Source organism: Taudactylus pleione, unplaced genomic scaffold, assembly GCF_031769625.1.
Source record: "Taudactylus pleione unplaced genomic scaffold, aTauple2 ptg000016l, whole genome shotgun sequence".
NCBI classification, from domain to species: Eukaryota; Metazoa; Chordata; class Amphibia; order Anura; family Myobatrachidae; genus Taudactylus; species Taudactylus pleione.
This window is the reverse complement of record NW_028284418.1, coordinates 14,326,555-14,343,467: the sequence shown is the minus strand read 5'-3', so window position 1 is coordinate 14,343,467 and position 16,913 is coordinate 14,326,555. Positions and strand designations below refer to the sequence as shown.

The window sequence follows — 16,913 nt, the reverse complement described above, 5'->3', positions numbered from 1 at the left end:
CTGCTACCCTACCTGACACACAACGCTCTATGCTAGGTTAGGGAGATCAAGCTCCCACCATAAACTCCTGGCTTTTTATCAAGACTCACCACAATATACTTTCTATGATTCTCCCTCCCCTATCTACTCCCCTCCCTTCTGCTCCCCCCACTTCTACGTCTGTAATATCTGCTGCAATAAAAAATTGGCTTTGTCTTGACATTTTTCTTGTTTGAAATATGTTATGTCACTATTCCTTCTTTATAATCTTTTATGTTTGTTAACAAATGTGAATATCAACATACAATTTTTGTTACTTCTTTAACCACTTAACAGACAATTTTTGTTCCTAGAAAACTGCTCAGAAATGGTTGGGTTTTTAATTATTTAATAAAATTGAAAAAAGGATTTCTAATAATATATTTAAATATTTTATTTTAAAAATATATTTATCTAGGGGGTCTTATGCAAAATCACCCCATTATAAGATAACCCCCCACCCTCTATAGGCAATAGAGCCCCCAGAGCGCATAAATCATAATAATAATACCCCCCACACCTCATTAGTAGTCAAAAAAATCCCTATTTTCTAAACCACCTTTTGACCTGTAAAAAGACCCTCTTTCTTTGTCCCTCACTCCTTCTCCTACCCTGTGACTAGTTTTATTTTATTATTTAACCCCCACTCCCCCCTTCAGAGTCATATTTCTCTTTATTAGCCCCCCTCCCTCCCTCACTGATGCTAGATCACCCCAAAGCCCCAGGGGCATACACCCCCCCCCTTCCTTCATATGCAGTGCGGAACATATGTCAGGGGGGAATCGGTTATCAGTCCACCCTGCTGAAGCTGATCTCTGCACGTAGATCAGCCAAACAGTGTTTGGCTGATCGGACTGCCGTTTACACAGCATTCTGGTACTCTATTCTGGAAGTGATGTCGGCGGTCACAGACCGCTGCATCACTTTCGGGGGGTCCGGAGAGTCAGAAAAGATCCATTCTGGAAGTGCAGAATGGGTCTCCTCTGCGAAAGTCGGGGGTAGCGCGGTCACATGTGATGCGACATTGCCAGCTGAAGAACTGCTGACTGCAGTTAAGTGGTTAATAATAAAAATAGATTATACAAAAAATGTCTTAACTACCTTAGAAGAGTTACTCATCCCACTATATTGCACAATTTAAAATGCACCTCATAGAACTAGCAATTGTTTATTTTTCCCAAATTGATATGTAATAAAATGACTACAGATGTATTGAGGGGGGGGGGGGGGGGGTTGGAGGTGTCCAATAGTGGTCTAGAATACTCTAAAGTAAGAAGATACAACAAAATTACAAATAGGTAATATGCTCAATGTCTCATTAATGCTACTCCACGATCTCCATGCATACACATAAGTGGCATTCCAGAAATAATCCTTTGGAGTAAATCAGTTATACGCAATTCTATTCTGTAATCCTAACTTCACTTCTGAGTCTGTAGGTTTTGTATTTCATTAAATAGGTGTGTAAAGAATTTACTATTTCCTCCCCCCCTAGAAAAATACAATATAAGATATGCAAAACCAACACTTGTTTCACCTTTCACTTTTTAGTTCAGCAAATCTTCTTCTCACATCGTCCATTGTGACCTCAAAAAAGTCTTCTGGGAGGTCTCGGAAATTGGCCTGAACATTCTCTTCCAAATCCAAGTGGCACACAACAGGCTCTCTGTCTATTAGCTACAAAATAAAAAGTTTTATAAAGTTTAGATTTCCAACCATAATGTATGTGTGCTCTATATACTGTAACACCAAGGCTTACCTCTGACTCACTTTCCTCTCCATCGGTTTTGGATTTCTTTGGCTTAGAAGGCCCGGGGCTGCGAAAAGGCTCTTGAGCAGTGGCACATAGCATGTCTGCTTCTGGTGAAGCTGCAGGAACGTTGGCGCCGCCCAGTCGATGACCACCTCCTTGGAAAGGGATAAATGAAGTCACCAGAGACTGAGCAAGAGGTTGGGTAAGGTCTATAGAGGAAGGACCCGGTTTTTCACTCTCCACTTCTGGCTGTACTTTCCTCACACTGGATTTCTTGATGGCGTTTGAAGCCAAGACACCAGTATCCATTTCCTTAAGCGCTACTCCGGCTGGGGGTTCTACTCTCTTAGGAGTCTCGATTGACACCTGTTCTTCCTGGCAAACAGCAGGCTCATTTTTTACTTGCTCAATTACTGGTGGATCCTCTGACTCCAACTTATAGACAGGAGTCTTTTCTCTTTTTATATCCTCTTGTGGTTTCATGGGCTGTCTGTTCTCACATTGATCAAACTTCCTCACTATAAACCTTGTCAAAGAGAAAAATAAAACTTATGCAATAAGAGCACATGCACCTTACGGAAATTAATGAAATAGGAACGATCACTAACCTGATTATGGCACTTCCACTTGTGAGTCCCAGAGACTGAAGTGTGGTTTGTTTTAAAGTCTGTTCTCCTGTCACCTTAAAGTTAAGAGGTCATTTACATGGATTTGTCAAACAACAGACCTCCTGTACAAGCAACCATCAGTATTCAGTTCTGACAGTAACAATCCTAGTATACAGTGCATCCGGAAAGCATTCACAGCGCTTCACTTTTTCCGCATTTTGTTATGTTACAGCCTTATTCCAAAATGGAATAAATACATTTTTGTCCTCAAAATTCTACACACAATACCCTATAATGACAAAAGTGTAAAAAGTTTGAGATTTTTGCAAATTTAATTTAAAAAAAAGAAATAAGAAATCACATGTACATAAATATTCGGTTTTTGCCATGAAGCTCAAAATTGAGCTCAGGTGCATCCTGTTTCCACTGATCATCCTTGAGATGTTCCTACAGCTTAATTAGAGTTCACCTGTGGTAAATTCAGTTGATTGGACATGATTTTGAAAGGCATACACCTGTCTATAAAAGTTCCCACACTTGACAGTGCGTGTCAGAGCACGAGGTCCAAGGAATTGTCTGTAGACCTCCGACAGGATTGTTTCGAGGCACAAATCTGGGGAAGGGTACAGAAAAATATATCTGCTGCATTGAAGGTCCCAATGAGCACAGTGGCCTCCATCATCCGTAAATGGAAGAAGTTCAGAACCACCAGGACTCTTCCTAGAGTTGGCCGGCCGTCTAAACTGAGCGATCGGGGGAGAAGGGCCCTAATCAGGGTAGGTGACCAAGAACCCGATGGTCACTCTGTCAGAGCTACAGCATTCCTCTGTGGAGAGAGGAGAATCTTCCAGAAAAACAACCATCTCTGCAGCAATCCACCAATCAGGCCTGTATGGTAGAGTGACCAGACGGAAGCCACTCCTTAGTAAAAAAGCACATGGCAGCCCGACCTGGAGTTTGCCAAAATGCACGTGAAGGACTCTCAGACCATGAGAAACAAAATTCTTTGGTCTGATGAGACAAAGATTGAACTCTTTGGTGTGAATGCCAGGCATTATGTTTGGAGGAAACCAGGCAACGCTCATCAGCAGGCCAATACCATCCCTACAGTGAAGCATGGTGGTGGCAGCATCATGCTGTGGGGATGTTTTTTAGCGGCAGGAACTGGGAGACTAGTCAGGATAGAGGGAAAGATGAATGCAGCAATGTACAGAGACATCCTGGATGAAAACCTGCTCCAGAGCACTCTTGACCTAAAGCTGGCCACACACATAGCGATATTTTACCCGATCTGGCCGATTCCGACACATTGGAACAACAGATGGTGTAAAATATGGCCAAATTGAGAGTAAATCGTGAGTCCCCCACTCACGATCACGATGCGATGTGCGTCCCCGCTGGTCACACATCGCATCGCCAGATTTGCCGTGCAGTAGGGCAGATCTGACAATCTAGGACACGATGCACTGTAAAAGTCTGGATGCAGGAGAGATCGTTTGAAGATTGGATACCAAATCGTGTGCAGATCATGTGGAGATCGTGTGCAGAGCTGCCGGGGAGTGTTTCAAAGGAAATCGTACACATCGGCTCATCGTGTGCAGATCGTTATATGTGTGGGCAGCTTCAGGCTGGGGCGACGGTTTATCTTTCAGCAGGACAACGACCCTAAGCACACAGCCGAGATATCAAAGGAGTGGCTTCAAGACAACGCTGTGAATGTCCTTGAGTGGCCCAGCCAGAGCCCAGACTCAGAATCCGATTGAACATCTCTGAAGAGATCTGAAAATGGCTGTGCACCAACGCTTCCCATCCAACCTGATGGAGCTTGAGAGGTGCTGCAAAGAGGAATGGGCGAAACTGCCCAAAGATAGGTGTGCCAAGCTTGTGGCATCATATTCAAAAAGACTTGAGGCTGTAATTGCTGCCAAAGGTGCATCAACAAAAGTATTGAGCAAAGGCTGTGAATACTTATGTACAGGTGATTTCTTCGTTGTTTTTTTTTTTTTTAATAAAATTTGCAAAAATCTCAAAAACACTTTTACACGTTGTCATTATGGGCTATTGTGTGTAGAATTTTGAGGACAAAAATTAATTTATTCCATTTTGGAATAAGGCTGTAACATAACAAAATGTGGAAAAAGTGAAGCGCTGTGAATACTTTCCTTACGATGTGTCCTCTCACCGTCATAATTTTCTATTTAACTACTGCTTTTCTTAAACACACTTTAACCGACCACCCCACACACAATCCACACCTAGAACCTTTATTCTCTTTAGACTGTAAGAAGTGGAGGGCTAAGCTTTGATTGTGGGCTTTACGCAACTAAATCCAGTCTATTTGGGAGCGACATGAGCGAAAAACTGGAACAATTGAATATTTTGCCCCGTCAGTTTAGACAGGCAATTGGGAGCACAAAAACAACTGAATTCCCCCGAGAATTCAGGTGAGAAATTTAATGGAGAGTATAGATGGGGGCCAACAGATGGTAGAAACTTTATATATTAACAACTATGTTATTGTATAATATGAGGGAGAGTTTTATCCAGGAATAATGGAAGATAAAATCAATAACCAAGATGAAGTAAACCATGACATTGTCAGGCCTGACTTTTTGGAAATGATCTGAGAAAGAGGAGCGGATATGATACGACAGTAACATTGAGAAGGAAAAAATTATTTACTCCAAGTATAACTGGTTCAAGAGGATATGGAGTATAAAGTGTTACAGAGATACTTAAAAATAGGCAAAAAAAATAATAAAGATGCTTAATAGCATTTAAACATCAACTTATCTTATTCTTCAATTATTAATCTACTTGTAGTATCTTGTACTTTGATTTAACGTACCATCGAATTAAGTTAACCTGTTGCCTTTCTTTTATTAAAGTAAGTTACATTGTTCATTTACTGGCTTTGTGTGTTCAATCACTGGTGATATCTGCACCTCTCCTGTTTTGTGGCTGTAAAATTCTAACTACTACTACATTCTTTAAACAACAATTTCTTTAAAAAAAAAAAAAAAAATTCTATATATATATATATATATATATATATATATATATATATATATATATATATATATAAAGGATGATGATGGTACACATCTCAAAATTAAGTTTATGTTGAATCTGCTACATACACCATCAGCTTAAACAAGAGAATTTCCTTAACTGTTCATTCACACTATATAGCATCAAGGACAATTCCATTTCTGGATGGCACTGATCTTTATTGCTGTGGGACTTGCACATCTCATTGGGTTCCGGGCTATAGATAGACAGTAAAAAGGTCGACAATGTCTAGATAGTCACCAAATGTTAGAGAGGCAAAGGGAGAAAAGGTCGACATGCCAATGGTCGACATGCAAGAAGGGTAACAGGTACAAATGGTCGACATGGTCAAAAGGTCGTCACAAAAATGGTCGACACATTTTTTTTTTTTTTTGTGTAGGGTTAGGCACTTACCCCGACAGTTAGGAACCAGGAGGGAGGGTTAGGCACTAGAAGAGGCAGTTAGGGTCAGGTACCTACCCCGACAGTTAGGATTAGGCTCCAGGAGGGAGGGTTAGTGTTAGGTACCAAAGGGAGAGTTAGGGTGAAGATTAGGACTGGAAAATAATAATAATGGGTTGACCATTTTTGTGGCAACCTTTTGAATCTGTCGACCATTTGTACCTGCCGACCTATTGACTGTCTATCATGTTGTCTCTATCTAGACACTGTTGACCTTTTTATTGTCTATTAATCCACACCCCATCTCATTATACTAGCAAAATGTATATAGCAGGGTACGGTGGGAAGGTAACAGAGAACCCTGCAGTGTCCAAACTATGTAATTGCAGGCCTAATTTATTCTGCCGTCACAAACAAAGCGGGCTTCCAGGGATAGGCCTCACCTATATGGTTATGATTGGGCAAATAAAAGGGATGGAGATAACAGTGCAAAGGATGGAGATCATTGCAAAGAAAAGATAAATAGAAACCTGAATATATATTCCGGAACATAAAAAGAACTTTCCCATTTCACAATGTCATAAAGAAAAGATGCTGGACACAAACAGTTCAGTGTTAACTGTACAATGATCAGGCCAAGTAGATGAAGAACCAGTACACTCACAAGTAGCAAAGGCTATATTAAGCCGAATGTAATACTATCACATCTTAGGACACAGCAGAAAGCAGTGGAAACACACAACAGTCTTGGAGTAAAATAGCTCAGACACAGAAATGTGAATAAACAAAGAATACCCATACCTCCATTATATCACTAGACATATTGCTAATTAAGGTGGAGACATAAAACCTCACTCTAGTAAACCAACTTTTTATGCACCTGAGGAGGGAGATGTTCTCCTATTGTGCATATCTGTTGCTTTCAGCTATGTCCTAAGCTGTTATGTGTGAATAAACTTGGCTTACTATAAGCTCAAAGTTTGTGAATGCCCTGGTTCCTCTACTTTGCCTGTTTTTGATAAGACCTGTGTTGGAGGACCCATGTTCCAAGAGTGCCTCGCTACAAGTCAGCTTCAGCGTTTGATATCACTGGTGAGTGCCGGGTGGAGCATCCATGTGATATATATAATGAAGTCATATGTATTATTATTATTTTTTAACTCTTTTTAACGATGTACTTTTATTACAACTTTAAATTATGTTTGTGGGACTCTTTCAGTCCATACTGGTACATCAGTTCCTGATTTTTGATGACACAGAAGTGCGAGCTAGAAACACAGGAGCAAATGAATCACTCATTAACGAGCTGTCTGGATTAGTATTCTCCTGTCTGTGCATCACCTTACCTCATCCCGCATATAAATACATACAGGAACACTTCCATGAGGAACTTCTTCCAAACACACCCTGAAAAACATAAACACCACCTAACAGTAAACTTGAAGGACATCATCTACTCTGAACAATATATGGAGAGCGAATGTATTCCAATACAGTTATCATCACACCAACAATTACCATGCTTTTTAAGGTGTACCTATCACAACTGAGAAAAAAAAATGATGATTATGATTTAAAAACTGCTTAACTTGGTCATCTTCATTTCTGTGTTTGACATTTTATTAACTGAAAATCTGGTGCAGCCAGCATGCAGAAAACAGCAGCAGCTTAAGGTTTCCTACTCCTGGCTTTACTTAGCAGCACTGCTGTCTCTATATTATATTAATAATTAGGCCAGCCACCTTCCCATTCTACTATGACATTTTAGGGCAGGGCACACCACGCATGTGCAATGGTGTAGAAAAAAACTCCACTGGGGTTTCAGAAAAAACAGGGGCAACCCCCTCCATACTGCACAGAGAGGATGCTGGAGCTGTAGGTATCTATAAAACAAATATACTGGAAGACCATAGGTGAAGGACAAATATGCAAATGAGTGGAAAATCCCATTTTGATACAAATGACAAGGAAGACACAGATTTCCTGGCCTCGGCTATGCTGCAACCATCACGACTGATGGTCACGATGGTAATCCGATGCTGGATCTTCGGACACAGCACTCAGATCTGCAATGCTGTCAGGAGGAGTCTTCTCTCCTCAAACGCCACTTGCTGCATTAGCATATTTTCACATCGATGCACACGCAGAAGTGATGTCAACTGCAACCATCTCTCAATCCGGCCCAAAGTTTCATCTTCCACATAAAATTTACTAGGAAGAGGTATAAAAGTGAGGAGTAAGCCTAGTCAGATGGGCCATATGTGATCCCTATGAGAATGGTACTCAAAGCTGCTCACCAACTACTCTAAAGCTGCAGTAACAAAAATGTATTTCCTTTTAAACCACATTAATTACATTTTTATTATTATTGAGACAGTTTGCAGTTGTTTTTCTTTTATAACTGCACCCCACCTTTTTTTGCAGTACTTTTTGATTTAGCACTATTTGATATACAACATCAAGTACTTGTGCATTTCTATAAAACAGTAAAAAAAAAAATACTATTACTGAAAAAGAATATTTACATTACTAGTCATAAAAATGCAGGGAACAGCAGATATGTTATGGCAGAGGCCATTTCTGTTCTTACCTAGTCTGTGAAAAGTGGGCCAACACATCCCATAGAGTCTGACTGCCGAGGAACTCATCCTGTAACCTTACGCCATCTTCCAACTGCAATGCTACCCGAACTTTCTAGTACAGAAATACATGGGAACGTAACAGTCATGTACCAGTCTCTCCATATATTCATAAAACCTCTTAATCTTGCAGACTTTAAAGAGTCAGGGAGTCTCTGCAGTTCCCAATATACTCCCTTGGGCAGGGCGGAGTATATTGGGACCTCAGCTATATCCAATTATCCTAATTGGGAATTGACTAAAATAATAATACATAATAATCAGCGGTGGCTCCTTACCTGTCTGGCCGGGGGTCTGCAATGCACATCCTCCCTCTCCATCCTGGTGATTGACAGCTGATGTCACCGGGAGGCTGGGCTTAAGTCCGCCGGCCACAGGGCGTGGACTAAATCTGGAGCTGCTGCTAGGCTAGCAGAGACAGGCTGGCTTTTAGTGGCTACATTAGCTGCAGCCCCTATGAACCAGATAGGGCTGCCGTTATGCAGGGGAGTGACTTCCCATGGGAAGCCCCCTCTCTGCTATTGTAGTCCGGACTGCCAGTCCCAGGGGGAGAAGACACCTTCTCTTGGGACTGCCTTTCTGGCTGTGATCAGCATGGAGTGCTTACAATGAGAAGTCACTACCACTGCTGCTAGCCTATGCAGTCCCTGCGGGTGGGGGACTTTACTGGAGGGGGGGGCTGCAGTCCCGCAGCCCCTATTATTATTATTACATTTTATTTATGGGTGCCACAAGTGATCCGCAGCGCCATACATACAGTACAGGGTGCACAGGACATCACAATACAGTAACCAAAATATAAACAGAGCACAAGTAACAAATAGCAACACAATTCTCCATATACAATACAACTGGGAAGGTGAAGGCTGTCATTGAAGTGCTTGAGAAGAGGGCTGTGAGCCAGTAGGTAGGAGGACCCTGCTCCTAGGAGCTTACAATCTAGGGGAGAGGGGAAACAGACAGATGACATGAGACATGAGTGTGTAGAAGGGGACCTGAGTGCAGGAAGTAGGCAAGGTGGAGATGGCTGAGGCAGGAGGGAGAGCGACCTGGTGACACGGTAATGTGGTGGAAGGGTATGCTTTGATGAACAGGTGGGTTTCCAGTGCACGTTTGAGGTTGGGTTTTTAAGAATAGGTGTGACAAGAGCATGTTTGAATGATGAGGGAAAGATGCCAGTGGAGAGAGATAAGTGGAAAAGGTGAGCAAGGTGGGAGCAGGCAGTCATGGAAAGGGACCGTAGAAGGCGAGAAGGGAGGGGGTCAAGGGGGCAGGTGGAGGGGGTGAAGGAGCACAAAGTGGGGAGGCTGGGAGGTGCGGATGGTGGGGTTGCAGCAGGGAGAGTGGAGGATTTAAATTTGAAAGATTGCCTCCTTCTTCTCTTCTAATATTGAGGCAAAGTCAAATGCAGTGAGGGAGGATGGGAGGTTGAAAGGGGGGAGTCGAAGGAGAGTATTGAATGTACCATAGAGGCGGTGGGGATTGGAGGACTGAGAGGAGATGAGCGATTGGAAGAAGGATTGCTTGGTGAGGGAGAGGCCGAGCTGTAGGAAGAGAGGACAAACTTCAAGTGAAGGATGTCCGCCAGAGACTGAGATTCCTCCAGAGGCGCTCGGTGGTGCGTGAGCATTTTTGGAGAAACCGGGTCAGTTTGGAGTGGCAGGGTTGGGGTTTGGACTGAGGCAGAGGAGATGGGGGCAACGGGGTCAAGTGCAGAAGTGAGGGTGACGTTGTAGAAGGAGACCATCTGGTTGGGGCAGGCCATGGTTGATAGGGGAGAGAGAAGTGTGTCAAGTGAGGAAGACAGGACAGCAGTGTCAAGAGTCTCAAGATTGCACCTGGTGATGGTGGCTTTGGGTGAGGGGGAGGAGTGGAGGAGTTGAGAGAGTGAAGGAGAGTAGATGGTGGTCAGAGAGGGGGAAGGGAGAGCATACAGATGGGTGAAGACAAGGTCAAGGGAGTGGCCGAGACAGTGGGTAGCGGCGGAGTTCCATTGAGAAAGATCAAGAGAGGAGGAGAGGGCAAGAAGATTGGTGGATGCAGGATCCGTAATGTCAATAGAGATGTTAAAGTCACCAAGAATTATAGAGGGGAGGTCAGCAGAGAGGAAGTGGGGAAGCCAGGCAGCAAAGTTGTTTTGATGAATTGGGTGGGGGAGCCTGGGGGACGGTAGATGACTGCAACACGGAGATGAATGGGGTAGAAGAGACGGATAGAGTGGACCTCAAAAGGTGGAGAAAGAAAGTGAGGGCTCAGGTGGGATAAAGCAAAATGTGCAGTTGGGGGATAAGAGGATGCCCATTCTGCCTCCTTGGTGGTTGTCAGGTCTAACAGAGTGGGTGAAGGAGAGGCCCCCATAGGAGAGGGCAGCAGGGGAAGCAGAGTCAGAGGAGGATAGCCAGGTTTGAGTGATGGCGAGAAGATTTAGAGAGTGTGAAATAAAGAGGTTGTGGATAGCGGGCAGTTTATTGCAGACAGATCTGGTATTCCAGAGGGCACAGGAGAATGGGAGGGAGGGGACGGGGGATATTTGGATGAGATTGGCTGGGTTGTAGGTGACGGAAGGTGGCCTAGATCTACGGGGAAGGTGTGAGCTGGTGGAGATGGTTGGTATGGGGCAGGGGCGAGGAGGCATGGTGGCTGACTCAGTGTGGAGGTAAAAAGGCGAGAGGGAAGGATGGCAAGTGAGCAAATAGGAGGAGGACAGGAAAGCACAGCAGAGGAAGAAGGTATTTAGAGGGAAGGCAGACAATTAGGCAGTATAATACATTGGTGAAGTAATGGAAAAGAGTAGATAAATAGTGTTGGAGGAATAAAAGTCAAATGAAGAGTAGTAAATAATAAACTGGCAGGAAGTAAATTCAGACAGGGTAATCAAGTGTATAAAAAGCAGAATGACATTGTTTGGGATGTGCATTCAGATGTTTCTCAGAACTGACATTTCAAATGCAAGTTAATGCTGCTGATGAGGAGAAAAGTTTTGCAGCGTCCAAACCAGGGTGATCAGTGTAGTGTGTGCAGGTTATGCAGACTGCTGGAGTTATTTTGTTGACTGTGTTGCTTGAGTGTAGTCCATCTGTGTAAGTGTTGGCTTCCAGTATGTTTTCCGTCGGTTTAACGCTGATATTAATTTTAAATGCTCAATAAACTTTAGAACTAAACACTTAAGAAACTAAACGCCCTAACAGCCTAAATGGCCAAGCAGCCTACTCTTTTACCCTAGGTAAAATCCGCCACTGAAATGCTGTTGCAGGGGATTTACCAAGTCTACATAAAAAGCAAAGTATTTGCCAACTGTCTACCATTGTAACTGTTTATTTTTGGTCAGACTGAGGAGAAAAAAAACAAACCTCCAACTTCGGTCACTTGACTGTTATCATAGATAGGAACATAGACTAATTAAAATGTGTAAGGTCTCAAGAGGACACATATATACATTTTTTTAAACAGTTTCTACTTAATAAAGTAATTTGTGTACTTTAAACAAGGTTCGGTTGACGAATTATGGAAACATCGCAATAGCATTTCCACATGAATATTCAAATATGTACTGTACATTCAGAGATAGGTAATTAAGTACATTCATGTGTAAAACATATGTGTATCCAAGTAAGGTGTAACTGTTCACTTTACATTTTCCAGAATGAGAGTTTTACAAGTTTGGAAGTAATTAACTAAATGCATAATCATACCCTAATTAGCTGTTTGCATTGTGTTCCCTTGACAAGGATAAAATAAATAAATTTGGTATGATACGTGTATGTGTTCCCAAGACCGTCAATATCCATCGATATAATCTCTCTACCCGAGGTGACAGTGCTATGCAGGTTTGAGTGTATTTATTTTAATTACTTTTTGTATTTCTCAATATGTGAATATTGTTGATATAGTGTTCTATTTTTATATACTATGTTGATGTTCTTTATGTTTTCAATGTAATTTTTTTTATATATTGTCAATTTGATTGTATTACGTGTCCATACTTCAATAAAAAAGATTTGTAAAAAAAAAAAAAAAAAGGTACATTTTCATAACTAAAAAGTAGAGATGAGTGGTTCATTTTAGTCGGTTATGTTCAGATCTCAACAACGGCATCTTATTGGTTATCCGGCTTTGATAGCCAATAAGATAAATTCGAACTTGCGCTAAATCGGCGAAAACAACAGAAGGCGAGTACGAGCTGAGACTACACAGTCCCTGAGCAGAGGTATTTTGTTTCTTTTGGGTCTGGTTGATGATATAGAACGCTTAAAAATGACCGTCGTTTGCGAAATATATTACGTTACTACATAAAGGGGACCTGACATTTATTAAATGTTTTCCTAATCAATTCTATGCAGCAGGTAGCCCTGAATACTTTACACAATTTTCTATGATCTATTCGGTTTCATTTTTTTACCACCAGCTTATTAAGATGGCATTATTCAGCACTCAAAAGAGCCAATGATTCTAAAAGTAACTATGGGCCTGATGGACGTTTTTTACGTTCCAATGCCTGCAGGATGCGTCTAAAGGAAAAAGATACCTCCTGCCGAAAAACAAGATACGATGCCTGCGTCCGAAGACGCAGGATCGGATCGACATCTCGACCATCAATGGCGATGTTTGCAGCATCGGCCATCTGAGTGGCCACCTCCTGCCCACTTGCAAGGCCAGTAAATCCGCATCAAAAGTCGCAGACATTGGACTCTGCACTCCCAGAAAATGGGGCTAACACACCCCAGTTTTCTAGAAATGCAGGCATCGTCGCCCCGTCCCTAAACGGCCGCAGCATGTCAATGATTGACATGCTGTGGTTTGGGGTCACTGCATCTGATCTCGCAGGACTTGGCCTGCAAATGCGCAGTACGGGACCTGCGCATGTGCAGTCCACCTATCATCCGAGTTGTACGCAAACTATATATATTTGTTTTAATATAGGGCCTAATTCAGAGTTGTACGTAAACTCGATGGATTGCGTACAAAACTAAATATAGCCCTATATTCACAACACTACAAACCTAATTGGATGGAACAGTTTACATTTATTAGCTGTCAAAATAATACAAAATGTATTTAGAGTAATAATGATCCCAATCCGTAAAAGTGGCACTCTAATTTGAAAGAAATTAAAGCTTGTGTATTGCCATATATGTGAGTAATGTGGGTGTAAGCACCCTCGCAGTAACCATAGCTTGCAAAATCCTACATGATGTATGCAAAATTGTATGTCCCAGCCAAACCAAAATCTAATATCCAGATAAAAATAAGTCTGGTTGTCATTCCGTCAGACTGTTACTGATCTAAAATCCATGTGGAATGAAACGCATGCAGTATATAGAAGGAAAGGCTTTGCAGGGATATACAAGTTGAAGCAGGGTACTCTGTACAACCAGAGAGCGGAAAAAAAAATAAATATATATATATATATATATATATATATATATATTAGGGATGTGCAGGCTCGGATAGGTTCGAGTTTGCACGTGGAGTTCGGATTTTTCCCTCCAAAAAAACGGAACTCAGAACGAGGCAAAACGTCATCTTACATGGACGAACATCATCATTCCTTGTCTTTTGTCCAGGAATGATGATGTTCGTCCATGTAAGATGACGTTTTGCCTCGTTCTGAGTTCCGTTTTTTTGGAGGGAAAAATCCGAACTCCACGTGCAAACTCGAACCTATCCGAGCCTGCACATCCCTAATATATATATATATATAAATTTTGCTAACTATTCAGAGTTGGCCACAAATGCGAGATGCAACCAACTCTATATAGGTAGCAAATGCAGTTCCCTCTCCATGCGAGTAACAGGAGTAAATGCACCAGGAATATGACAGAAGGTGCGGCTTCACTGTGAGCACAACTCATACCCTGCAGTAGGGCCGACGGGGTATGTCATTAACCATGTCATGCTACACGTCCCTTCCACCCGTCGGACGCGGCATCGGCAAGTGTGTATGTACTTGCCGCATGCCAGGTCCCGTTGCCGCGCTGGGTACACATTGTCTAATGTGTGCCCAGCTTAAGACACATTCAGCGATTTACACACATCCATAACCATAAGCAACTCGCAACAGGTTTGAGTAACCACAAGTAATGTCTTTCCTAACAGGCGCATTTCTGTCTTTTAGGTGGCCATCTTAGGGGCTCTTTAACAAGCTCTTACTGTACTTTGGTTGTGTGACGTCTACACCCCCACTCCAAACCCTGTCCCAGCCCCCCTTGTCATAGGGAGTCATAAGTGTAACTTGCCAGGAAATAAAACAGGTGCTGTGAAAAAAAAAAAAAAAGTGAATGCTCAACACAAAAAAGAGCGAGTTGCGGGCAACACTTGCGTTTGCGTCAAATTTTAAATGAGGTCCTATGTGCACAAATACAATTTATCACAAGAGAACTAGACTTCCAGGAAACATGCAGAAAGCATCTCACCGATTTCTCCACTCCAGCTCGTTGCTGAGAGCAGCTCACCATCTCCAGTTTGGCATTATTGGGAAGGTTGGCAAATCGCCACTGCAGAGAAAGATCCAGTACTGTTCTCTGAAACCTGCAGATGAAAGAAACAAGGTGTCAGACAGGGACTAACATTTATAAAGACCCAGGACATAAAAATGATTTAGCAACAAACAAGTACAGTCCTAGCAAAGGAATTTATTTTTTATTTAGTGAGAATAGACACACTGAAATCACAGCTAGACTGACCCTAAAATACTTAAGTACTGCAGATTTTAAAACTACTTAAACACCTAAGATAAAACAGATACCCTTTATATCAGAGTTTCCCAAACTCCGCCAATACAGTGAAGGATATATATAATTGAGTACATAATTAAGTCTCCTGTGCCCAAGCATGGATATCATTAAAACCTAGACTGAAATGGCACAGTTTGGGAAACTCTGCTTTATAGTGATGTAAAAGACTGGTTTAAATACAAAGAAAACAAAAGGGGAGTATAGTTACTAATCCAGAAAAGCTATACTTCAACTGAGTGCAATTTATTAATGTATAAAGATGACTTCCAAGGTTCTGAATATAAAAGAATAAACTTTGAAATTGGAGCCCAATGCCACAGTTGGAAGAGTTAAATGCATAGTATACAGTGTGGTACGGAGCCTCTGGTCTTATGCCGGGTACAACCTTGACAATACGTCGTCTGATACGGCAGGGTCGGACGACATATAGGGCCCATCGGCTAGTGTGTACCCGCTTTCTCGCTGACGATGTGCGCTCCCTAGTGTCGTCAGCGGCATCGCCCATCGGGCCGTCAGAGGGGGCCATGCTGAGTTCGCACTTGCTGTATATGCACTTGCCGATGTCAGCACCCCCGCCGCTCACGATATCGAACTGGGTACACATAATTTAGTGTGTACCCAGCTTTAGTTAAGTGAGTCCTGGAGGGGGTAATCATGTCCGAAGTGTGAAGTAGTTCAGCTTCAATGGCATTGTAATATTGTAAAGTGCAATGCAATATGCTGGCGCTATATAAGTAAATGTTAATGAAATACATTGTACCAATAATTAGCAATTCTACTAAGTTATACAATAACTAGGTTTAATCATATTCTATAGTAGGGAAAAATTATAGATATATATTCTCAATCTAGAAAAAAAAATATCAAACAGGGGGCTCCATAGTGCATTACAAAATGTACAGTAGATTTATTAGAAAGAACAGATTAAAAATAAATTATGCATACCAAAAGGTAAACTTTTCCAGCATATTAACACATGACCAGCTTTAATATAGAAGCCAACAACATATGGTACCAGACTTTCCAGCAGGAGACGAGATGGCCTGGCACCTCAAAACTGCCAATATTAAAAGCATGTAAAGCCAATAACATTGAAATACTTCAGTTTTCCATTATAATTATAAAACCAGTCAACGAAGTCTTATTTCATTTAACCTGGTTACCTTCACCAATACATATACTCTAATGTAGAGCATTTTCCATACATCACAACATCAATGATACAAAATATCAACACAACTATAATATAAATGTGATTAAAATATTTAATACTCGGCCCTTGCCATTTAATTCACACGCTTTGGTAACAGGTTGAAAGACTTTTCGAGTTATCCCCTTACCCACCCACCCCCTTTCACTCCGCTCTGGGGACACCCACTCTTTCCTTTGGGCTGCACTAATTCTATGGCTGCCCTGTGGAGAGGGATCATTTCATTCATCTTTTGGGGAAATCATTCCAAGAGGTTTATGAACACATCAAATATTTCGGAACACCATACCTATTAAACTGATACTTTTCAAAAAACATATAAATTATAGACTATTTCCCATTTAATGTTCTACCCATATTTTTACTAATACTCCTACTTATTTTTTAAAATACGTCGGTGAAATATCCTTACTTAAATAAGAATGTAAACCTCAGACTAGATGTTTTTAAGGGGGAGATTTATCAAATTTTATAGAGAGATAAAGTACCAACCAATCA

At 41.7% G+C, this 16,913-nt stretch overlaps 1 protein-coding gene across 1 annotated transcript in view; it reads right to left on the bottom strand.

Moving 5' to 3' along the window:
* Window positions 1–16,913, bottom strand: part of ASPSCR1 (ASPSCR1 tether for SLC2A4, UBX domain containing) — a 73,728-nt gene that overhangs the window by 50,118 nt on the left and 6,697 nt on the right. The window contains exons 3-8 of the mRNA XM_088474813.1: window positions 14,885–14,999; window positions 8,423–8,526; window positions 7,179–7,239; window positions 2,380–2,453; window positions 1,778–2,297; window positions 1,556–1,695 (exon numbers count right to left, since the gene is read on the bottom strand). Coding sequence (XP_088330939.1) covers window positions 1,556–1,695; window positions 1,778–2,297; window positions 2,380–2,453; window positions 7,179–7,239; window positions 8,423–8,526; window positions 14,885–14,999 — 1,014 coding nt within the window. The remainder of the gene's footprint in view (window positions 1–1,555; window positions 1,696–1,777; window positions 2,298–2,379; window positions 2,454–7,178; window positions 7,240–8,422; window positions 8,527–14,884; window positions 15,000–16,913) is intronic.